Below are 25843 nucleotides of genomic sequence, written 5' to 3' on the forward strand. Positions count from 1 at the left end.
TTGACCTAAAGGATTTTAGTATGGGACTGCACATTTCACTTTTGCTTTGCTTTGCACAAACGCGCGCACATCAGAGCAGAATGATTTTTTATAACGTTGTTACGTATACATGTGCACATACTATAGTAAAATTCTTCAGTTCAAACCGCCGTTAGCTAAATGCCCTCCTACAGAAGTTACTCTCTCTTTTCTCTTCTAGTAGATACAAAATAAAACTATATAACCCAAATTAACATCGTCGTGTGTTTTTGTTTAATTAGTATTTGTTATATATCATCTAATGGTGTATAATATAATTGTTACAGATAAACAGAGAGGGGAGGATAGTATTAAGAATAGTATTCGTAATAATGTTAATGTATCCTATCACGGGGTGTTTCTCAACACAAGCTCAAGTAGCCCTTGTTAAATATCACAAGCGCTACCCATTAAGGCAATGTGTCACCTTAATTCAATAAAGATGTAGCATCAAAGAAGCAGCCCTGAAGAGAGTTGAGATATAATTATTCCTTGCGCTTCTGGCCCACAAAAGAATTCCATTTTCTTCTTTACATAGATTACCATTTTTATTGCGAGTATTATCAATGTCTTATCTACACATTTTGCGAAATCAAGGACATTTCGTAATGCATCAGAGGAAGAAATTGTGACTTACGGATTTCAAGTTGATATAATACATATTCGGTGCATGACAATATCAAAGAACGAGAATATTCAATCGTCATTAAGCGTATTTCGTCGATCCTTCTTGTGCGAATTAAGATGGCTCTTCTTGTATGTCGCGCGTATTACGTATTACAACAAACATCTCTTGAATTTTGTTCTGTTGATTCATCGGTTGAGAAACACCGACACGCGTATGTATTTTTTTTTTTTTCTGATAATATTAACTAACGTTACATCATATGTATGAGAATGTACCGACATCCTCATAGCACCTGAAGCATACAGTGAACATTCTCCCATGTACATTTTATTTAATTACAGTCAGTCATTGGATTTATTTCATAACAAACTCCCTCATTTCTGAACTTCATTAGATCATTGCTTAATACATCATTCTCGATAGAATTGTTACAGATATTCAGAAAAATTCAGTACACGATGCATAATTTCTCCAATGGACTAAGATTATAATAAGGCCTCGGAACATTTGACATATTGTAACATCCTATGACTCATAGAAACAAATATATCTCGTGGAAACAAGTCTCGTAAAGTTTGACATTTACGTTAATGTAAAAGATATATGCCGTTAATTTCAAATAAAAGAATACAATTTACTGATGCCTCGTATGTTCGTATACGAATAATACTATCAACGCTATTACATGTAATATTACACTTCAATGATCTTTCGTTATGTAAATAAAAGATGTGCATGAAAAATTATTAAAAAAAAAATTTTGTCAGTCATCGGATGTTACAAATCTATTGTTGAACATTTTTAATGCAGTGCTCTTCAGACGTTTATGCGAACATATTACAATGGAGAGTATACAAAATGCTACAAAACAACTCCAATACGATTTGCTTTACAGTCGTTAATATATCTACGTTACACATTCATTATGTATCGGTAAGGCCATATACGAAATTTAATACAAAGATACTGCCTCTGCGGGCAGTATTCTCGATATATCGATTAATTTGGAAATTTGCCTATTCATAGGCAAATGGACGACACAGCCTCAACAGAGAATGTTCACAGTGTAAGACAGCAGCACAGACATATCTCAGCGCAGCCTCCCTTTACCATCAATTACGTTTTCCTTTGCAAATCGCATAAAATAAAGTCTTGTCGAATATACAGTTACAACCAAAAGATCCTTTGTAGGTTTCCGGGTATGGGCTTTGCTTAAAAACTAAAGTAATTTCATCTATGCGAATTAATTTGTCGGCGCTATTTTATCGGTATACGTTCAATTAGCATCACATATACCTGCATCACAGAGAGTTTTCTTCAAATCACCCATACGCTAACGTTACGTATTTAATTAACACACTGTGTATATCTTAAATGAAAACAACACCTACAAAGGATATTTTGACAATGTTAAAAATATAAGTTCAACATAAAAATTAAATTATATGGATTTTTGTCTTGTAATAATCTTGTACAGAACTTAAAAAGAAAAACATCCCTTAATATCTACTTAATGTAAATATTACATAACAACGCATATAAGCAACAATGCCTAACAAAGTGTTTTGTACCTAAGTGCCTACTATGGCAGAAGATGGGTCATGTGCCGAGTTATTCTTGGCTACTGTCAAGTTTAAGCCAACATTATAGAGACAACTATCCTAATCTTAAATAAGACGTGAATAATTCAATGATTCGTTAATCATTAACACACGTCATCTATCTACTTTCCGCCTTAGGGGCTTCTAGAAAGAATAGTTTACTATATCTCAATTGTGTTCAAATGTCTCAAGTTATGTAGCAATTATGAATAATTATTTTGTTGTTGTATCGTCAAATTAGATACAAAAGCTCGGATCAAGAATTATAAAATAAATTGGCTGAACGACATTTCTCTTGTGTATTGGAACAACAAATAAGATATAGTGTTTATCGGAAATTTGTAGATGAAAATTATATTCAGCAAATGTGAGAAGAACTTTTTAGAAGCCCCCTAATAATTTATTTCCATTCAACATACTCTTCTCCAATTTATTTCACTCACTCTATGATAAAACACACAACATTATTATAATTTAATCCTATTAAAATGGCATTCAGTATATATTCTCTTATAGGATTATTTCATTCGATATATAAAAAAAATATACAATTTCGACTACTCAATGGAAACGTTCAGTAATCGTCAGTTTGTACTATCCGAATGCCATTTTTGTGTATATTACACTTTTCCTGGACTAGTTCTACAAAGATTGTAGGGCTGCCCACGGAATTCTAATTAAAATATAATTAATGTCTATATATATATATTTATATATATATAGTGGGACTTTATTGATATACAGTCAGTTCACAACGCTCGCAATGTCACGATTTTACACAAGTATCTTAGACTGACATTTTTTCTCATAAACTTGTCTAGATAATCTCGTTCGATTATACATGGAATTATTTTTTTAATAACAAAATTTTTTTAACAAAATTTCATCATCGAACATCGAACATCAAACAACAAAAGGTAAATACCACTATATGTTATATATAATATGAAATTATTCTGGGATCGAAAATCTTTTCCTATTATCACATTTGTCTCTTTAATATAATTAATAATGTGATATGATTTAAAGGGACGAACATGAGTATAGTAGAAATTCCCAATTTTACAATAATTCAATTGATATCCTGAAATATGTTAACCGAATTATTCTTCGATTCGGAATCTGTTTTCGTCCTAGTGTATATGTACTTTGTGTATCATGTTATCAATAAAATCTTTCGTATTATTGCGATGGAAAAAAATTTAGATGTCCCGGTTTAACGCGCCCTATGCTGCGCGTAAATAATGCTTAATAATTGTTATATTTACGTATGTAACTTTTTAGAGTTATATCCTCTTCATATCGTCGGTATTCATTCGCAAGCAACAGTGCTTGCAACGAGCTGTGACTGACTTATACTTACCTGAGCGGGTGTCAATCTCCCACTATTTCTTTTCTTTTATCTTCAATTGCATGCGTTAAGTGCTCATTATTTTTTTCCTTAATCGAGGTATTTTTTTTTTCGTCTTCGGCAAATATGTGTGTTATCTCGAGTACGTAATTGCAGTACATACGCATCGCGTCTGCTTTTGGGATAAGGTCTCAGTAATGCAACTGCATCACGGCTTATTTCTGGCTTCATGCCAACTTCACAGTGTATATTATTCATTATTACTGTATAATTTAAATAATTTATAATTTACAGTTCCTGTAGAGAACACAAGTGGCTGTACGCAAGCATGTTCAGTTAGCGGATTATACTATATTACAAAGATGCTTGGTATACCACCACACTGATGCGATCGATTGACATGTGTGACAGAGAGTTTTCATTGTACCACAATGTAACGTCTAACAGAGACATACGAAGACACATCCAGATACACGGATGCACAGAGACAGATGTGAGGACGCACCAGAATACACGCGCGAATGTTGTACGTTATATGCTCTCTCTACCGTATCCGTCGATACGCTTTTTTGATTTTCCGCGGCGCAGTCGCTGATTGAGGCGGTGCGCTGTAAAATAAGCAGAAGGCTCGTTTCTATACATATCTGCACACGCACACAAATTACAAATCCAATTTGTAATATACTCACTTGAATGCTGTCGGTGCGCTTCCTTTCGTGAAGTTGAACGAAGGCCGGCTGTTAGGGTCGAAAGCCACTGTGGGAGTAGAAGCGGGAGGGTTGAAGTTGAAACCTCCAGTTGGCGTGGACGTTGATGTCTGCAAGCAATCATGAGTCAGTTGTCAATCGTCAGTCGTCAGATCATATATTATAGTGTTATTATATTATATATTATGTTATATTATAGATCGTGTATTATAGAAGAACAAAAAGTATCAAACGATTCCCTCTTAACAAGCACCACTTGGAGGATGATATCGTTTGCATCTCGCATCTCAATGATGCACCAAATTCCTAAACAAGAAACACAGGACTTGTGCGTTTACCATTCCACCAAAGTTGAAGCCTCCTGACGGTGTTGCTGACGGAGCGGTGGATCCGAAATTGAATCCCGCACTGGACGAGGAAGTGGACGAGAACGACGATGTCGCTTGCGTCTGCGGATTAGAACCGAACATCGGGGTGGCCACTGAAGTCTGTCCAAATGCCGGCGATGGTGTCTCTTGTTGCTTGAGCGCATTGAACGTGAAATTGGCAGTATTCGTCGGCACTGTGTTGGCGAACGTGTCGTTGTTGAATATACTGCTGCTCGACGGTGCCACCCTGCCGAACACAAACTGCTCCGCGATCGATTCCGGTAGGCTGATGGTATTCGCGGAGAAGTTGAAGCCACCGCTCGCCGGCTGCTGCGCGGCCGGCTGACTCGAGCCGAACGCGGGTATAGCCGGCAGGGTCGGTGCCGCATTGCTCTCGTTCGACTTGGTAGTCGAGAATATAGCGGACGTAGTCGTGCTGCCGAATGCTGGTGTGTTCGTGTTGTTAGCCCCGAAGGCAGGGCTACTGGATGAGCCGAAAGGCGAAAGGATAGAGCTGGTGGACGAGCCGAACCGGTTGCCCAGCACCGTGCCTGCCTGTCCGGGTGAATTGAATACGGGCGTCGCTGTCTTCTCACCGCTGCCAAACACCGGCAGTTTCGTCTCCTGCGTGTCGAATATCGACTTACTCTCGACAGCGCCGCTGAACACTGGGATCTTGCTCTCGGGTGCAGAATAACTGGGCGCCGGCTTATTGGTCGAGCCGGCAAACACCGTCAGCTTGTCCGCTTGCCCAAACGTTGTCGGCGCTTTGGAGTCGTTACTGCTGAATAACGACGTGGAACTCGAGACGATCGGGAAGACCGCCGGCGGAGCGCTCGGTGCGGCAGCTGCAGCGGCGGGTTTGTCAGAAGACGGCGGAGGCACCACGGGCGCCGCCTCGGTTATCTTGTTCTCGCCGAACGTCAGATTCGCAGAGAGCGCCGGAGACGGCGTCGTCGTAGCTTGGCCGAAGGTCGGCACCGCGGCTGCTGCTTGAGGTGTCGTCGTCTTCGGGGAGTCGGAGAATGTGAGAGAAGGTTGAGCAAAAGTTGGAAGACAAGTGGTCGTTGTACTGGCGGTGGAAGTGTTGCTGGTGGCAGCACTCGTACTGCTCGGCACGCCAAATGAGAAGATCGGGCTTGCTTTCACGTCGTTCGGCGACGTGTAGCTTGGCTTGGGCAACGACGTAGGTAGCGTCGTGCTGACGTTGATCGCTGTCGCATCGCTCGTCACCGTCAGCTTGGAGCTCTCAGCCGCGGTGGTCGCGAGAGAAGTCTTCTGCGTCTGCTTGTTCAGGGCAGGCTGGCTGAATATCGATTTCTGCGCGCCGAACGTGAAAAGAGCCGAGCTTACCACAGCACTGGATACATTGCTCGCGGTCTGCTGTTCGCTATTCGACGACGACATTGAGACATCGGCTTTCACCATACCGAAAGACGAGTCCTGTTTGATCTCTTGAGCCGTCTTAGTGTTGGATTTCTCGGTAGCTTTGATGTTAAATTGGAATCCGCTACTGCCGGAGGACGTCACGACAGTGCTGTTGGTCTTGGTTGCTTCACTCGTGGTTGCTTTGCTCTCGTCCTTGGGAATACCGAAAGTAAATTGCGCCGTGCCGCTGCTCGGCTGCACGTTACCGAATTTGAATCCGTTCAGAGGCGACGCCGCGTCGGACTTGGACTGGCCATCGGTTTTATCTATACCGAACTTGAATCCACCACTGTTGGCTGGCATGCCGAACTTGAACTGTAAGGTCGAACCAGAGCTCGATGCAGGCTCATTCGACTTTGTGGTGCCGGGCTTCGCGGCTTGGCAAGCCACGCATTCCGTATGCTTCGCGTCGTTCTGCAGCATGCAGGAGTCGCAGGTCCATGCGCCCTCGGGCTTCTTAAATTTGTCTCCGAATCCATTAGTTGTCGACGTTTGCTTCGTTTGTTCCGGTTTGCTTGAGCTACCGACAGAGCCAGGCTTAGCCGTGCTACAGCAAGGACAGGTGCTGACGGAATTATTGTTCCTAACGAAACATCCCGGACATTCCCAGGAATCTTTGCTGGGCTTAAATTTGTTCATTAAGTCGGAATTACCGGCTTCCGTCGGCGGGCCTTCTGTGCTAACGGGAGTTGATTTCTGAGCGGAAGACTCCACAGCATCCGTCTTGGTCGAACTCACTTTCATCGGAGTAGGCTTGGATGTGTTGCAACAAGGACACGTAATGACGTTCGCGTTGTTTCTCAGCAAGCAGCCGGAGCACTCCCACGATCCTTCGGCAGGTTTGAATTTTTCCATTAGATCAGACTTCTGGAACTTGACCGCGGCTGGTGCAGCCGCTTGCATCATCGGCTTGTTTTCTGGTTTCGCGGCGGTGCACGCCACGCAGGTAACGTCATTCTGTTTGTTTCTCACGTAGCAAGCCGTACATTCCCATTCATTAGTGGACAGCTTGAAATGAGAGCCGAAGCAGTCTTTGGTGACTGGCTTAGTTTTCACGACGATGTCGGTCGTTGACGGGGGTGTCGAGACTTTATCGTTGGGGTTTGGCCGGGCAGCTTTACATGCGATGCAATGTTTGTCCGAGTCACTATTCCTGATGAGACATTCACTACACTCCCAATTGGTTGCAGGCGTCGCGATACTGCTAACTGAGCCAGAGGAGTCTGTATCACGCGCGCTTTTCACATCTGTATTGGAGTCGAATGCGCTGGTCATCTTGTCGGTGTGCGCCGCTTTAGAAGACAGTCCTACGTTTGATTGCGCAATTACGTTGGATTCCGCTTGGTTCAATTTGGGACACAATATGTCCATGACACTCCCCGACTTCATCTCATGAGCTGACTCGACAATATCTTTATTGTTTTTCGTCTTCTCTTTCAATCTAGGTGCTGTGGACGAGCTGGACCAAATGAAATTCGGCATAGACGTGACCGTATGATCAGGAGATCCAGTAAATCCTGTTACTGAAGACGAGCTCGAATACAACGTTACATTACTCGCGTTATCTTCAGCATTGATGGGATCGCTGAAAGTATAATGATTGGAGGACTGCAAATTCTTGCCAGCGTCTGTTACTTTAATCGGACTGGCAAACGTAAAGGTGTTCTCCTTGTTTGTCGTAGTCTTGGTAATGGTGTGTGGAGGAGGAGGTAGCGTAAAAGTGAAGTTGGGTAATGTCGATATCGGCAAAGGTATGTTAGGTAAATTCACGGGTTCCACAGTTTCCTCTTCTTCTAAATTTTTCTTAGACTTGCCCTTTATTTTTCCATGGTATTTTTCTCTATCGCTGTCCTCCGTTCTGTGTGAAAAAGAAAAAAAAAAAAAAAGATTTTAAATATTAATTGCCACAAGATAAATACATATGTGCATAAAACGTGTATTTGATAAACATAGTCACCTCAGGTGATATTCCTGTGTAGGCGGAGGTGGGTCAGTACGCGCGGAAACTATTTTTCTAGCTGCGAGAGTTGTATCTTGTAACTTTTGCCGTCTCCTCAATTTCAGTATGTCCGGAACGGTTGGTACTGTCAATTCACGTGTTAAATGACGCAAACCGACTCTGGCGGATGGAGTCGCTACTTCTTCTCGCGCTCTTTTCCTACTCATTAACGGAGAACTGTCAGCATTCCTCACAGGAATTTTCTTCGCGTCGGATATAGGCGACGAAAAATGTTCCAATGCTTCTAATATTTTCTTGGCAGTTTGACTCATTCCCGATGAATCAACTTCTACTGTATTAGAAGGTTTAACCTCGACACTTGTTCTCCTCGGTACTTTAAGTTGCAGCTAAAATACAACATCAACATACGAATTAGTGTAACTTGATGAATCGATAACAAAATATTTTCGACCAAATTGCTGCATTATCTAAAGAATTCGATTTTTTTGTTTGAACTGAAATACGTACCTCGCTTGAATCGTTAAAAGTGTTCCGACCTCGTTTATAAAGACCTGCCGTATTCGAACCACCGAAAGTAGTATTACCACTATAAAAAGGGGAAGATAGAGGAGATGCGCGACCTATCAAATTTGTCATAACTGATGCGTTAAAACTCGGTCTACGACTACTTAAAGTGTCCCGGGAATTATTATCTAGAAACAAGGACCTCGGAGACTGTAAGTGATTAGCTGAAAAGAAAAAAGAAAATTTACACAACACATTAATATAGCGTTAGATATAGCGTTATATATTACAGCGTTTTTCAAATTTAATGTCTGACACTAAACTTTAGCGACTTATATAATAAACGTCCACTTAAATAATTTATATGCAATATGTGTGGTCTATACGTACTAAATGTCAATTTATCATCAATATGTCTCTTTCTATTGGTAAATGACGAATTGTAAATTTGCTGCAGCAGATTTGACGGGCCTTCGTGTCTATTCGTTTGCGGAGTAAGTGAGCTGCATCCACTGGTGCTTTCACTTGATTCCGAGTGATCATCCAAGCCATTGGCTGTCCCATTATTAGTTGATGAAGCTAAGGAATTTAAGTCAGATCTGTGTGACGTCACAGTTCTAATGTCTGCTGGTATCGCAGGTGTCGAAGTAACTAAACGACCTATTCCGCTTGGCCCGGCCGTTGCAGGTTCTAAGAAGTCTTCCGGCTGTAGTAAATTTTAATAAGTGAGATGTCTCTATCTACAAGTGTCTAATTATTCAAATACTCGACTTACTGTTTCATTCTGGATAGAATATTGCTTCTTAGAGGAATCAACTGTGTTCAATGCAGTTTTACCCCTTGGTTGTATAGAAAATGTACCAGGTGGATGAGTCACATCCATACGAATACGTGGTCGCTTGCTAGGAGGAGGCTGCTGCGCATCATCTATGAATTCTGATTCTTCAGGATTCTCTCTAACATCTAATGTTTCCTCACTACCTTGAGAGGTATTGAACCACTTGCTAATCCACGATCGTTGGGGTATAAAATCTGTTACCTTGGTCGCCACTTTCTTTACAAATGACTGTAAAAACAGAAATATACCTATATGTAATATATATATACATGGTATATAATTATGTCGTAACAGTGTAATTAAGCTCAATCTATCTTATTATATTACTTCAAGTATACATTGTTAAAAAAATTAAAAATCATGTTATTATATAATTCCAATATTTTAAAAATTGTGTAAAAATTTAGATATAAAAATAACTTTTTGGAAATTATACATAAGTATTTCTATTGTGATCAATATTTACTGCTTCTAATATCAAATTATTAGAGAATTTTGACTTACAAAGATAATAGTAATAATTTAAACTTGAAATAATTTTGAGTTAGAAAGATAATAGTAATAAAATTTAATAAATGATACTAGTGTAAAAAGAAAATCTAAGTTCAAATTTTATTTCATAAGTTTGAAAAATAATATATAATTTCAAAGAATAATATGTAATTACAACTTAAATTTATATTTTAAAGTTTTTTGTTACATATAATTCATCACACACAACATGCATATATTCTCTCTCTTTCTCCCCCCTCTCTCTCTCTCTCATTCTTTCTTTCTTTTTATCCCTAAGAAATTTAATGCTTGCTAGGTTAATAGTCTTCATATATATATATATATATATATATATATATATATATGTATATATATATATGTTTTTTCAATTCACCTTATAAATATTGATCTTGTAAATATGTATTTTACCAAATTTCATCAGACTCTTACATACAAAGAAAAGATAACAGAATCGTGTGAAACTGTATTAGTTCTTTCAACTCAATTTGAAGTTACATGGCGTCGCGATATCAGGAGAGACAATTCGAATTTTAACCCCCGATTTTGACAATGCTGTCATGTACAATGTACTCGAGAGACTAGTCTATTTCAGCGCGAGCGGTAACATACCGCGAGAGCTCACACACGAAGACCTACGCAGAGCGCGTGACGCGTTGGCGCACGATATTAGCTAAGAGGGTGAGAGGGAGGGAGGGAGAGGGAAGAGAGAGAGGTAGGTAGAGAGAGAGAGAGAGAGAGAGAGAGAGAGAGAGAGAGAGAGAGAGACAGAGAGAGAGAGAGAGATAGAGAAGAGAAGCGGAGAGGAGTATGATTCGTGATTTTCGCGCCGAGAGGCCTGGCTCCGTTCGGGGGGGAAGCATGCTCGATCTTCCGTTGAAATGCATGCATCCGAAAAAAGGCGCGCTTCAACACGCGTGCACGCACGGTGGTCTGCATAGTGGGTGCAGAAAGATTGAGGTTATCAGGCACACTACTCACATAACCACCGTGACACCGTAGATACTTGACAGAGGGACGTCGTAGGGATAGGGCGGATGTACGGGATGCCTTGCGGCGGGGAATTAGTGTTCGACGTTGGCATGGTCGCTGTGGTGGCTCAGAAACGATGTCGCGTGGGAAGAACGGCGTCGCGCGATCCATGAATTCTCCGCTCATGCCGCGCGAGTCTCGCGCCGAGGCGAGACTACTCACGTTGTTCGCATCGTAGGGCTTCGCGTTGCGTGACGGTGGCTGCTTGCCGGCCGGATTGCCGCTTCCCTTGGCCATGCTACTCGCTGCTCACTGCTCGACGATTATCACGCGCGGATGTACAATCACGTTCATCGCCTTCGTCTGAATACGTCACTGTCCGAGCACTGCACCACCTTCTTGCTTTCTTGCGATGAGGACCACGAGAGATAATATGGCCGCGCTCGGCCCCAAAGACCGCCACCAGGGCGCCAGTAGGCTACTCTCGAATCACGCTCGATGCGCTTGACCACGTGACACACAACGTCTTCCCTCTCGTCGTAGAAATCGACGAGAGCGCCTCCACCATTAACGGATGGATAATTGTAATCTGCTATAAAAGTATTCTAGATGCTTCTACAGCGTTGCATATAGTACAAATTTATGTGTGTATGTATTTGATGTGTGTATGCGTGTATGTGTAAAATTCTCTCTAGATCTAGATTCAAAATTGAGGGTCTACAAGAAAGTCTGTAGAAACCTCTCATGGAAATCTGCGAAATAAGCAAAGGCTTTCTTAACTAAAATACTGAGAATCACCTCATAATTATGATATCTGTAATCAAAAGAATTGTCCGCAGAGAGGTATATACGGTGTTTTTTTTAAAGGCTTGAAATAAAAGCTGCTTAATTTACTAGAAAGACCGTTACATAACAAGACTATATTATTAGTTATTACTATTAGTTTTGAATATATAATTTTGAAAATATAATAAGATTTAATAACATATTAGAAATGCACCAATTAAAACTTAGCATTTCTAGTATGTAACTGGACTTTGCTAAATCCAGCACAAAACAAGCTTAAGTTTAGTGTATCAAAAGGTTTGCTTTTCCCTTTTTCGAAAAATTTCTGATCAAACATTAAATTGTCATAAAGGTCATGATGATAATAAATTGTTATACTTATCATTTATTTCATCTCTAAAGAAATTAAAGAGGTAATCGGAAACATCCGTTATGTAACAATCCTAGTAATATTGGATAAAACTATCGTCTAGGGAATAATTAAGGAAGAAAAATATCGTACGAAAGTCGATTTTGAATGATGAAAATAATAGATGTTTAAATAATCGAGGTGATGTATATGTATGTGTATGTATATATATATATATATATATATATATATATATATATATATATATCGTCATCCATAGGGCAAGAGCACAGGCTTTTGCATAACACATAATACATAACGCATAAGAGAGTAAACCAATTAGTTTTCTTTATTTCCCTCCTCAGGACAGAAATGGAGAACTCTGATTTGTTGATTCTCTTATGCGTTGTGTATTATGCGTTATGCAGAAGTCTGTGCTCTGGCCCTAAAGGTCATCACATATAAGGCCTGTTCGTTTTGTCTGCACTGCTGAACTAGTGCATTAAATTAAAGTGAGACAAACATAGATTTTCTCACTTCAACCTGTTGCACCAGTTCAGCAGTGCAGACAAAACGAACAGGCCTATACTTTCCATAAGTCATAAAGTTCATAAGAAATAAAATTTCGACCAATCGCATTACTTATTTTAAACAATTACGGTTAAGGACGGTCGAATCGACCAACACGATTGGTCAAAACTTCGCTGTTATGTCTTACGAAAAGTATGTTGGTCTGTTCTTTTTAGCTGCACTGCTGAACTAGTGCAATAAGTTAGAATGAGACAACTATATTTTTTCTCACTTTAACTTATCGCACCAGTTCAATAGTGTAGCTAAAAAGAACAGACCACGTTCACATGTCACGTATACTATAGATTTTCAGTGCTGGCAGTGAAAATCGGAACGCAACCTTTGTCTGTAAGTAAATAAAAACGGACAACGAAGCATTCATTGTTCATAATTCTAAGGAGAAGAATTGGGTAGACAACCATTAGATTTTAACGACGAAAAGTAAGTAACTACGTTTTGCGAATAAATATTCTCCATATACGGAACATTATGAACAATTTAAAGACAGAACAATTAGATAAAAGAGAGTTCACGCGTTCTTTCCTAATTTATATTTTTTTCTAACCTATTATAAACGTTTAATAGAATTATATTTTGATACGCAATTTGATTTAGAACGCAGAGTTGAGAAATAACGCATTACTTGTAATGTCGTTAGTTACGGTATAAGTTATTTTTTTCAGTAATTGATAACGATATTACTTTTCACTGATAACAGTAAATTAATAATAAATATTGATTGTAGTGTAATATGAAGCATATAGTAAAATTTTTTTAATTTTGTACAGCTTATTTTGTAATTTTGTACAATACAATTTTGTAAGATACTTTGTCCTCTGTTTTTTATACATATAGTAATATGCATATAACAATACCAATTTAATTAGTAATGTAATACAAAGCAAAATATTTAGATGGAATCAATGGATTATGATGAAGATCGCAGCAGTTGGCGCGATGAAATTGGTCGAAACAGTGATGAAGGAGGCAGTGAAGATGTACCAGAGAATCCGAAAGAGGTTTTGAATGAGTGTTTGGATAAATTTAAAACACCTGATTATATAATGGAGCCTGGAATTTTTGTCCAACTTAAAAGATACTTTCAAGCTGGTGGAAATCCAGAGCAAGTTATAGAATTATTATCCAAAAATTATACAGCTTGTGCACAAATGGCAAACCTACTTGCAGAATGGTTGATTCTTGCAGCTGTAAATGTTACTGATGTGCAAGCAATGGTAGAAAATAATTTGAAGGATATGATTCTCAAAACTTTTGATCCCAAGAAAGCAGACAAAATCTTTACAGAAGAGGGTGAGACCCCTTCTTGGTTAACCGAGATGATTCAACATCCCACATGGCGATCTCTTATTTATAGACTTGCGGAAGAATATCCCGATTGTTTGATGTTAAATTTCACTATTAAACTTATATCTGATGCTGGATTTCAAGGAGAAATCACTAGTATTTCAACTGCGGCGCAACAAATTGAAGTATTCTCACGTGTGTTAAAAACTGCAATTGCTGGATTTCTTGAAAACACAGAAAATTGGCAATCAAGTATACAGGAGTGTGCAAAGATGGTGTGTCATGGTCAGCATACCTATGTTTACAGCCAAGTTCTGTTACAAATTCTTGCACAAGAACCTCGTGGTGGCTTTATGATGAAAAGACTCTCCCAAGAGATCACCAAATGTGCCCAACAAAATCGACATGATGTTACTCCAATAACTATGGCATTGAATGGTGCTGCTAGTAGTCCTGGAGCATGTCAGGCATTATCATCTATGTTATCAAGAAATAGTTTAAATCCTGCTGATATCACTGTATTGTATAGAAATTATTCGGCTGCAGAGCCACCTCCTATAGAGTTACTACGTAATCCTCAATTTTTAGGTAAACTGACAAAATTATACTATTAATATAATACAGTATGTAAGAACTTTAATATAATCTTGTTTTTCTTGTAGAGTTATTAGTTGACGCACTTTTTAAACCTGGTGTAAAAATTAACCCTGAACATAAATCAAAATATATATATCTATTAGCTTATGCAGCTAGTGTATGTGAAACTGCTCCTAAAAAAGGCAATACACGTAAAATTAATAAGGATGATCTGAAAACTACTACTCAGGCAATTGAGAAAGTACATAATATATGCAATGTAAATAAAGGATCAACTGAATTAATAGCAGAGCTTCAAACTCTATATCAATGTATAAGGTATGTTTATTCATATATGATCTTTGTATCAAGAAATATTTTTCATTAATAATTTATTTGATGCAGGTTTCCTGTTGTAAGTGTGGGTGTAATACGATGGGTAGAATGCACTGTTACAGAACCTTCTTATTTTAAATTATGCACAGAACATTGTCCTCTTCATCTTGCTTTACTAGACGAAGTTGTAGTTTGTCATCCTCTGTTACATCCGAAAGTATTGAGATTACTAGTACAATTATTTGAGAGCAAACAAGATGAACTGGAAATACTTGTACAGGTAACTATCCATTAAAAATATCGTTAACCTGTAAAACGCGAGAAATTAATTCTCATAAGACGTTTAAATTATTTCGGAAACTAATGATAAATTTTTAACAATATCTTCTAGCTGGAAATGAAAAAAATGTTGATCGATAGAATGGTAAATTTATTGAGCAAAGGCTGTGTCGTTCCTGTTGTATGTTACATTAAGCAATGTTGGCAGCGTAGCGACACAGACGTGTCTCTAATCAGATATTTTGTTACAGAGGTGAAGTATAATACTCTTTTTATTGATTTACGCGATAATATATCGATATTTTAATGAAATAAATATTTACAACATAAGGTTTTGGAAGCGATAGCACCCCCGTACTCCACTGAATTTATACAATTATTTTTACCAATGGTAGAAAATGAGGAAATCACTGGAAGTATGCGGGGAGAAAACGATAATGATCTGGTTTCCGAATTCATTGGTGAGTGTAACAGTTAATGTACAATAGAACAGTTAATGTATAATAGAACATTTTTATGAACTATTTGTCTTCCTATTTTGCAGTACATTGCAAGACACACAGCCCTGTTGTAAGATGACGTTACAAAAATTAATCGTGAGTAAACTTGAAGGGTAACGATAAGGATGTATAATGAACATTTTATTCTATCGTTATACATCACTAACATGGCTGTAAACACGTGCATATTGGATGAATTCGGAATCCATCTGTGATAACCATCTAGACATTTTCTGCAACAGAAAAACATGTATAGACAATACCATAAGATAATATAATTTTTTTATGATGCTTATTAATGAACACATCTGAAAAAACATGTTATTTACTTAAAAAAAGAAACTAAATTACTGTCATGATTGGAATTTAAGCAATTAGTATTATTTCTTGGTTAAGAAACAAGACAAATATCATGTATTAAAACATAAGGCATTTGTTTTATCTTCGGAAGATAAAATAACATTAGTCGATACTTTCGTCAAGTGCAAATATTAATATCAAAAGACTGTTATATCTATATCTAATAAAAAAAAACTATGCAAAACCAATTGTTATATTGTATATACTATATATAGTAATACTTCTTTATGATAGAAGAAAATATTAGTATCATGTTAAGGATATATCAATATAGGGAATATATTTTTAACATATGTGTGCAGCACAAATTATAAACTTACTAATCAATATGATCACATTTTTTCAGCTGTAACAAAGTAGATTTGACATGTAATATAAAGATAATAGAAAAATAAGCACTGAGAAATAAAGATGTTGACAATAACTCTGATACTAAGCTTATAGAAACATGAGTGAAATATGAACTTTAAAACTCCTGTTTCTCTGTAGCTTTGATAATATTAGGGATGAGAAAATACATGCTTAAGATTCTTGCGAAATGTTAACAATAAACATCCATGAAATAATATGCAATATGAAAATAACCAAAGGAATCAGGAGCTTTAATGATAATATCCTGTATTAACATTGACTTTGAATAATAAATTTCAAATTGTACATACTAATAGGTTTTCCATCTTTCCATTGTGTGAACTTTACATTAGCATCATCACGTTTAACTGCTTCTGCCCTCAGGTCAGCTTTCAAGGCTTGCCTGACTAACCTGGCTGCGATTTGAGAATAGTTAATGTAGCTGTAATGAAAGAATACATTCGTAAGAATAAATACATATATATCTTCGATCTGTAGAATATTTTGTTACGCGTATAAGAAATGATAAAATCAAATATTTTCCATTTAATAAAAATATAGGTTACATAACAACCTTGATGGAAAATCGTCGTCTACGTAGTATATATATAAGAGAAAATACATAAATAAGAACTTATTTTTCTTACTTTAATCCCGCTTGTCTCCACGCTGACATTTTCGAATTATATTTTAGAAAAACTGAGGAACAGAAGAAGCAAATGCAGCCCAATCTATCAGGCAACAACGAATCGCAAAACCTTATATCAGTGCTGGGAGATTTCCTCCACAACAGGAGTCCTTCTACGCATGCGTGAAGTGACAGCTCATGGATACCGATTGAGCGTTACGATTGAATACAACCAATTGGATTTCAACTAGTTAATTAGTAGTAGGTCGGTTATTAATATTTCTTTTTGGATATAATTTTTTACATTCTTTTTCAGAAAAAAGTGGATATAATAAAAAATAACTATTTACCTTGAGTGTATTCAGTACTACACCTGTTTATCGAATATTTAGTAAACTCCTGTATCTGATTCATGCATATATTTAAATCTAAAAGAATATACCAATCAAATATAAAAATCTAGTGAGCATTTCACGAGCAATTGCGATACTGAATGCCTGCATTAATTCTACTTTCTCATTGGTTAAAACAGATTAGTTATCTCAAGATTAGATGTCGCTCATGCAGCAATGGCTGCGTTCAGAAAACACAACGGTTGAGTTCAACGTTATTGGTCTGAATGTAAGGATCTAACAGTAAGGACCAATAGTTACTAAGCGTTCAGTGAGTGCTTTGTTTTCTGAACGCAACCAATGAAAACATAGCAAGTGTACGTTCTTTCTCGATGCCACGCATGCGTCCTTTTAAATGCGATGGCGGACGCTGAAGATATTTCGAAGTTTCGCAGGAGTCATTTTCGTGTCGAAATTGATTCCAATTCGTATCAGGTAAACACAATAATCTCCATATATGAAGCAAATACAAATCTCGTTATGTGTATAATCATGTAACGTGATTCAATCACCGATTATATCTTTAATTTGTTGTGAAACGTGAAGCAAGTTAACATTACATTTGTAACGTACATGAGCAGCCATATTTGGAGTTTGGTTCTCGCGAAAGCGTGCTTTCCGTTTCGCTCTATATGCATATTTCGTGCGTTTTCAGTTCGATAGAATATTGAATTGGATAGAATAAAAATGGAATTCCAAGTTTAACATATTTTTCTTATATAAAAAAAGATAATCTTAAGCTTGGATTACGTATCACTGAAAACTAATTATTTATATTTAATACGTTGAAAGTGAGCTATTTGTATTCATAAAGCTGTGTTATACATTTTGTATCATAATATCAGAGATAAAATAATATGAATATCATCGTAATTCGTATAATCGTATAATACTAGAATCGTATAATACTAGAAATTAGTGAAAGAATCTGATAACTCATATTTGTACAAGTGGCCTCTTGTTACTAAAGCGGTTTTGTCTTGATAGAACAGGTTCATTAAATTTCGTTAAAATTATTGTCAGATATATCGGATATTAAAATATTGCAGAAACGTTTCATAAAATTAAAATTTTCCTGTATTCGACGCGATGTCGTCCGCAACTATCCGATTTATAAACTTTCTATCGCGAGTAAATAAATAGTCATTCATTACTAGTAATCATGTAAAAAGTCCGCGTGTGACTTATCCAGAGAGTTACCGAGTTTTTCCTCTCTCATATTCGTGTAAAATCGGTTCTTTTTATTAAAAGCGATAGTGTAAGTTATATCCAAAATTACTTATGCATTTGATATTTATACAGGTTGATAAAGAAGATCTTTGTGCGATGAAACTATTGCTGCAATCTGGTCAACAAAATATATACATGATGCGCAATTGCACTTCAGACATATTCGAATCGACAATGACGTCACGACATCAACGTCTGCCGGATACCAGTGAGCTCATTTATTTATATTACAAATATGTTATGATATTTTGCAATAGCAGTAGTAATGAAACGTCACTATATTAATATAACATTGAGTTATATATGTAAGGTGATTCTTCATTGTATATTCTTTCATTTTTCTTTATTATTATGTAATAAAAAAAATCCATCATTGAAACTGCAAATAATCGAACAGTGTTCGAATTGCGAATTTAAAAGTAGAGGCCATGATTCTCCCGTTCAATTGTAAATTATAAGACACCTTCGCTTTTGCGTAATACGAGCGAAACGGAGAGACCTACCTCGGTTCAATACGCATTCTGCAATATCACATTAATCACACCAATTGATCACTGTTCGATTAGTTGTTCATGAAATTAGTTATGAGTTGAACATCACGATAGGTCAATAATCTTGGAGAGAGTAATAGTGTGATGGCTTTCAATCTGCTGGTGATTCTTTCGATTGATCGAGAGGATTTTGTTAATAAATAATTAATTTTATTCATTGTAACAGTTAAAACGATATCTATTAGACTTAGAAGTAGCAATTAATGTAGCAAAGATATTGAAAGGATATTTCTTAGAATATAATTTCATTATTATCAAGAAAAAACATTTTTTTAGCTATTTTTTTAATTTTAATTTCTGAATAGCAGTTGAAAATTCAACTGATAGTAGATAGAACATTGACCATTTGCATTCGAAAATAATAGTTGTATGTATTTTTGTTAAAAAAATATGTAACTGTTTGTAAAATATTAGTTGGCATAGTTGAAGCTTAACCGGTAAAAACTCTTCTTAGAAAGAGTCGGGCGTTGCCATTGCAGGGCGTTTGCTTAAAAGCGTGTCATACTTTTGCGCGACGTGGCGCGATGCGCTTTTACGAAATAATATCGTTTTGCCGATGCTCGCGGCGTTCAGCTTACGTACGTACCAAGACGACGTACAGTCATATGTTATGTAATCTCAGTCCATCTTTTTTCCTTGGACGGTGGTACATTTCGTGAGCGAGAACAATAACCTTAGGTGACGTATGAAAAAGCGCGTCGACCGCGATAAAATTGCCAATTGGCATGCACGCATGCACGCACTTGTCGCGAATAGCGAAGAAAGCGTAGCTCGCGCTTATGCATTTGACTAATGTGGACAAATTTCTCAACATTGAGTGAATGATTTTACATATCATGATTTGTTAATCTCACGTGTTCTATCTGTGGTGAAGTAAGTTAATTAATACATTGGTTATTTGGAAATGTTGGGGATACAAATTAAATTCAGAGGTGGAAATAATAGAATTGAAATAATATGGGTAAGCGAATTTAAACTTCAACATGGGGAAAACAGTTGTAAGAGTAATCTGTGACTTCAATGTAAAACGTTACAGGTCTTAGCTATATATCTTTTTTTAGTTTAATATTTTCTTCGTCATGCCAGACCGACTCGGAATCCAGCCTGGAAAGACCTGCTCACATCTGTATGTATATTTACAATCGCGAGAAGTGGACAGAGTCGGTCAATTAGTCAATCGTTGCGGATTTACGCACAGAATTCTACATAAATTATGTTCATGTTCGTTATACAGACGCACGCCCGGGATATTTGAATATCGTTCTCCCATTTCATCTTTATCGTCCGAACTTGAAGAATGTAGTTGTTTGTCATACTTGTGTGAAGCTCGATAAATCAAGCTGATCTTAATGATTTTACATCACGAACTGTCAGATATAATCGCTAATCTCTCGCTGCCGGATTTGCAAATAGAAATTTGTGTCTAGCAAATTTCTTCCGAATCTTATAACACGTATGACTAATTCTGTCATTCCTAGCAAGATCACATAATCGTGTTCCATAAAATACTTGCGTTACTTCCAAGCCATTTTTAAATATATTCTTTTAAACTGGAATTACATGTTACACAAAGCTACGGAAAAATTATAAAATAACTTTGCGACTCGAGTAATATTCTCGTTTAAAGAAGAAGAAAAAGAAATTCGTATTTAAAACGCTTCGCAGACGTGTTCTCTGTTTTCACGGCGTATATTATCATTGATAAGTTTCTCTTTTTCTGTCCCACGACAGGATGTTACGTCATGTTTGCGAGCGCCGGTAACGTCCGATAAAAATCATAAAAATTCCATGATAGTAATTTAGGATCTTGTTTGTCGCCGTCACTCGCGCTCCGGGAAAGTGTATAAAACAATTGTATCGCATATCAACCAGCTTACGCGCAAAAGAGGGCGTAAACAGAATAGTCGGTCAAGTACGTTCGCGGGCTTATCCAAAAAGACCTTAACCTATCGCACGCGTGTTCGCGCTACCCTTGAGGGTCGTATACTTATCGCTGAGGACACGTGTTTCACTTTTTCGAAGTTGTTATTATATCGCCGTAATATCGCGCGAGAAAGACAGCGTAAATTATTACCGCATATTTGGACTTTAATATTAAAGAAAAGAAATCCAAGGGCAGCTCTTTTCGAATTTCTGGATTCTGGAATCTTGGAAGCTTTAGTTTGCCTGTTTGTTAATTATAACTTGTCGTATGTCGTACACAGTATTCGCGAATTCGATAAATCTTCGATTGAAGGATTCGTATTTTTCTGTTATCCGCAATTTGCCGGGTCGCTAACGAAGATCGTATGATTACTTGTACAATTATAAATAGAGAGATCTTCTCGCATCCGGATCGAGAAGCCTTCTGTCAATCAGCCAAAATTATACAAAGACGTATTATCGGTTACTAATGTCGGCCAAGGTCGAGGTATCTGCGAGGAATTTGTCATGCTGTCTCGAATCGAAGAATACACCGAGCGATTCTTTATTATGCGCGTGGGTGAACGTGTGTGATACGTGAGTGTAGTTAAATTAAAAAGTTTCGCGCTTCTTTTATCGCGCATTGAGCGTTTGGCACTTTTTGCGACCTCGCAAGGTGAGAATCGACTCACGCATGGCCAATCGACGCATACCGTAGGCGCGAAGATGCGCGTTAATGAATTTTTACTTTGATTTAGACGTTTAATTCTGGAATACCAAAGCAGCTTCATATTTTATTACGAATGAAAACGCAGAAGAATTATAATAATTAAGTTGGAACTTCCTCAAAACTACAAAATTTCCTCATTGTATTAAAAAATATCTTTCTTTCGTTCTTTCTTCATTTTACCGGAATTTATTAAAAGTTTTTAAGAACTGTCCCGTGTTTATTAGAGAATTAATAAATTATTACTACTGCAATTATTATCACAATTATTAGAGCATAATTAATTCAGAATAGCATCGAGGAAGAAATACTTTTTCCCGTCGTCATCGAGAAGAGTCGCATCACCTCTTATCTCATATGCATAAATTTGCTCATCCCAAATTCCCCAAAAGCCGCTTAATGCCTATTATCTTCGGGAACATTCTAAGCTCGAAATATCCGAATATATTCAATCTTTCTGCCCTCCCTCTTCTGCCACGCGCACGAATTTAGGATCTTAGATTGCTCAAACGTTGAATCGCGAGGACTCGAAGGATGGATCCTCGATAGAAGGAAACAGGTTGGGCTCACGATGACGCTCGCGATATCGTCGATTTTGAAATTGTCAAATGCTGGATCGTGGCCGTAAAAAATCCGCTTTTAACCGGTGCGAGCCGCTCCGCGCGAAGAAAAACAGGCGCCAACGCTGGAAAACAACGTGGCTTGCGCGGTGTAAGACTCTATCGACACACTACTACTATTATACGCGAGTGTGATTCCGTTCTCTATCTCCCATTCATGGAAACGTCGCGTTGTCGTTCGCGCGCGACACTTTCCGCGCGCAAACTCGTGTTATTACCATTTTAATTGCTATGCATAAGCGCGACCCAGCCGTGTTTCAGCAGCGAGCGGGCGTGTCGACATTGTCGGAAAATTACTCGCGGGACACACGAATATTACCTGATCGCTCGCGAGGATCCGCGCGAGCTAATGAGACGGAAACATCGGGCTTTTTCCGATGGAAGGGAAATGATACCGCCCGCTGTCGGCTGTTTGACGTCCATTGACGCGATCCGTGTGAGTCAGCGTCGCCTATTCATAACAATCCACGACAGTTTTCCAGACACCGGGGACGTGCGTGCACACAATACACGCAGACACCGTCGAGGATACGACGGCGGATGCGAATCTCCATTTCGCGCGTCCTTCGTGCGCGCGACACGCTGGCGAATACATTATGATTAAGCCGCGATGAATATGCGATTCTTCGGTTATGAGGCGTTTGTCCCGAGAGAGCCTCATCTGCCTAAACAATCGACTTTCACCGAACTTCTCGAAAAGCATAAGCGGCGAGATGAAGTCGTTCTTCGGCTAATCTTAAATAGATTTCGCCGCGATAGCGGTATAATTTAATATTTATTACGTTTAACTGTATCTTATATAATGAATCTAGTATAGTGGAAATTTCAACACATGAATATTCGTCCGAGATATATAAATATTCGTGACTGAATATTTCGTTGTATACGCCGATGCGACAGCGAAGTAATTGGTGATTAGAGCTCGACTTGGAAAATTCGCTCAATCTATGGAAATGAAATTTTCTCGAAGTTTTTACGTTATTGTTACAATATTAAATGACACGTGCACGCGCCACGGTAGAACCGCGATAGACTATCCATTATAAATGGGCGCGTCATGAACTCAACTTACCTCACAATAGTAATAGCTAGATATCAGGGAAATTTACGAGGATGTATTTCCGGTATAAACTGTAATACTTCCGGCCGCCGAGCGGCGAGTGATAACACGAAACGGGTTACGTCACGAGTGCGGTAAAAGTGACAAGTTCCGCCGATTGGCCGATCACTTTGCATAGATTTTGCTCGTATGTGCGCGTCCAATTGTACGTATGAAATCGTACATTACGCAACGTATCGGAAGTCCTCGCCCGGCTCGACTTCGATGTTCGTGACGATCACGAGAGATCTTTCCGTCCGATTCTCGCGGGCCGCGGGAAATGCGCTGCGAATCATTTCTGGAAAGTCATTGGAGCAATTCGCGCGCCGCGAACAATCGCATCGTAGCAACTCATTTACTTCGGGACTGATATTAATGAGTCAGACAACTACGTTAAGACTAGACGCCGAATTGTTAGCGTTATCACTGTCTTGATTCCGTGTGAATATAGAATAACGGCCCAGTTATGCAAATCGGAGTTGCACGTGTATAACGTTAAACTTGTTTACCCAACATTAAAAAATTGCGGAACGTACCGATACAAAGTAGTGTTCGAAAGTTATCTTTTTTTCTTCTGTTTTTCACAAATTTGGCGTCTCTTTTAGCGACGCGAAGGATGCCAGACACACTGTACGACGCGCAAAATCAAGTGTAGTTTGCTACCGGTAAATATTACACAGCAAATACGCGTGTTATCGCAAAGCATATATTGATACAAGTTTCGAGCAAATCCTCACAAGTGGTTCAGCAGGCGCTCCGTTACTCAAAAGCCAAAGCACATTTGATTAATTAATTAATTTAATTATTTCATTAATTTATTACTTACTCGTTACTGCTTAATTATTTCGTTAAACCTCCTCAGACTCTTAACCGTTCGATTATTTAATTGGTTTACGTAAATAAAGAGCGCTATGTTTTTACCTTTATTATATTTTGCAATGATGTATTTTTTAAATCAGATTAGAGTCAGTTTTCTTAGCGAAACTGTCTAACGGCATTAACGTTTAGTGTTGCTTGAATGCGCATCTCTTCTCAGTATTACATATTTTTATGATTAAGAGCATCTCCAATTCAAGTTGTTTTGTAATGAGTCAAAATTGACCGAATATGATTTCGTTTTCTTGTCTCACTTGTGTATTCATCTCTGGGACTTTATTCTCAACAGCTATAAATTCCCGGTCTCATCGATATTTTGTACATCAACCCTGAAGAGAATCTGCCGTTAAAATTGAAATATCTCGTGTAGAAACTTTCCATGTTGGTATGTTTTATTTTCCCTCTCGAAGGAACGTAGAAAAATATATAGAAAAGTATACACAACAGTAGTGAGTAAATTTTCTCTTCCTTGAAAAACAGCATGAAAAAAAAAATATAGAAACGTGAGAAATCGTCGTTCGGCAGTGTGACGCATCGCGAGCATGCTGCAGCACGTGTTGACTCCGCGGGAACACGTTACACGGTGATTATATGAATATGATGACGGGACGAGGCAGGCGCCAGACGCATCATCGTGCATCTCACAGAATGGCTGATTAACGCTTCGTCGATAATCGAGTTCTAGAATAATCGACTGGCAATACTCAATAAGCGTTAATGCAAATCAATACGGCGAATAGTTTAGCGCAGTGCTTTCCGCGCGTTCGTTTCGCACAAACAAACCGTGGCGATTGCTCATGAGTAAATTTACTCCCCGTTCGGGTACTCCCCGTTGAAGAAAGATTCGATCGGACGATCTCCCGATCGAGCCTTTTCCCGGCATCTTTTCCCAGCCGTGGGTAATATCTCAACGTTCGCGTTAATTAAAGATTGACGTAGAGACACGTTGCTGAGCTTCGACGCGGTCGCGAGAGGGGAGTTTCGTAAACCCGACATGCATACGTGCGCGCGATAAACTCGCGATCGTTACGTCTCGTAAAAATTTAGCGCGCAAAATACGTGCTGTCATCCGTGCGGACGTCTCGTCTTCGCTGCTAATTCGTGCACAATTTTATCATTTTTGTTGGCTATTTTGTACTTCGACTGAGACACGGAGAGAGCAAGGTGCGATCGATCCTGTGCGCTCCGGTACTCGTTCAAATCGGTCGAAATTTTCGAGAATACACCACGCGAGATACGAAATGCGGGCCTTCTACCAAGTCGCGCTAAATCGCGTCTATCCCGTTCTGTTCGAATTGCGATACGTGCTACGTGCGTTGATCGAGCGACGTTCGCGGCACACAGATCTGTCCGTATCCGCGTCTGTGCAAACACGATTACCGCACATTTTCAATGTCAACTTTCGGCGCACCTGATTGTGTTATCACGCAACACGTAACACACGTAGCCCGCACGCGCCTTCGGAATAATAGCCGGTGTAACGACGCTTCGCGCCGCGAAAATACGTTTATCGAATATTAA

At 38.4% G+C, this 25843-nt stretch overlaps 3 protein-coding genes across 4 annotated transcripts; 1 reads left to right on the forward strand and 2 right to left on the reverse strand.

Annotated features, from left to right (window-relative positions):
- Positions 1-864: 864 nt before the first annotated feature.
- Positions 865-11367, reverse strand: LOC105182088 (nuclear pore complex protein Nup153). The gene is made up of 8 exons (XM_011139248.3): positions 11108-11367; positions 9341-9631; positions 8956-9271; positions 8569-8789; positions 8059-8447; positions 4644-7959; positions 4288-4415; positions 865-4206 (listed from the first exon to the last, which is right to left on the reverse strand). The coding sequence occupies exons 1-8, from the start codon at positions 11180-11182 to the stop codon at positions 4143-4145; spliced, it is 4800 nt and encodes a 1599-aa protein (XP_011137550.1). The 5' UTR covers positions 11183-11367; the 3' UTR covers positions 865-4142.
- A 1545-nt stretch (positions 11368-12912) lies between these two features.
- Positions 12913-15719, forward strand: TH1 (negative elongation factor complex member TH1). The gene is made up of 7 exons (XM_011139245.3): positions 12913-13031; positions 13505-14483; positions 14558-14810; positions 14877-15087; positions 15199-15339; positions 15418-15547; positions 15631-15719. Exons 2-7 carry the CDS (start codon positions 13505-13507, stop codon positions 15663-15665), a joined length of 1749 nt encoding a protein of 582 aa, XP_011137547.1. The 5' UTR covers positions 12913-13031; the 3' UTR covers positions 15666-15719.
- On the reverse strand, positions 15220-17143 carry LOC105182087 (protein stunted). Of its 2 annotated transcripts, XM_011139246.2 has the most exons (4): positions 16945-17143; positions 16609-16739; positions 16267-16292; positions 15220-15819 (listed from the first exon to the last, which is right to left on the reverse strand). In XM_011139246.2, exons 1-3 carry the CDS (start codon positions 16971-16973, stop codon positions 16279-16281), a joined length of 174 nt encoding a protein of 57 aa, XP_011137548.1. In that variant the 5' UTR covers positions 16974-17143; the 3' UTR covers positions 15220-15819; positions 16267-16278. The 2 variants fall into 2 exon arrangements, with proteins under 2 accessions (XP_011137548.1, XP_011137549.1); XM_011139247.3 differs by lacking the exon at positions 16267-16292 and having other exon boundaries at positions 15528-15819; positions 16945-17142.
- Positions 17144-25843: the final 8700 nt, after the last annotated feature.

Source organism: Harpegnathos saltator, unplaced genomic scaffold (assembly GCF_003227715.2).
Source record: "Harpegnathos saltator strain DR-91 unplaced genomic scaffold, Hsal_v8.6 scaffold5, whole genome shotgun sequence".
NCBI classification, from domain to species: Eukaryota; Metazoa; Arthropoda; class Insecta; order Hymenoptera; family Formicidae; genus Harpegnathos; species Harpegnathos saltator.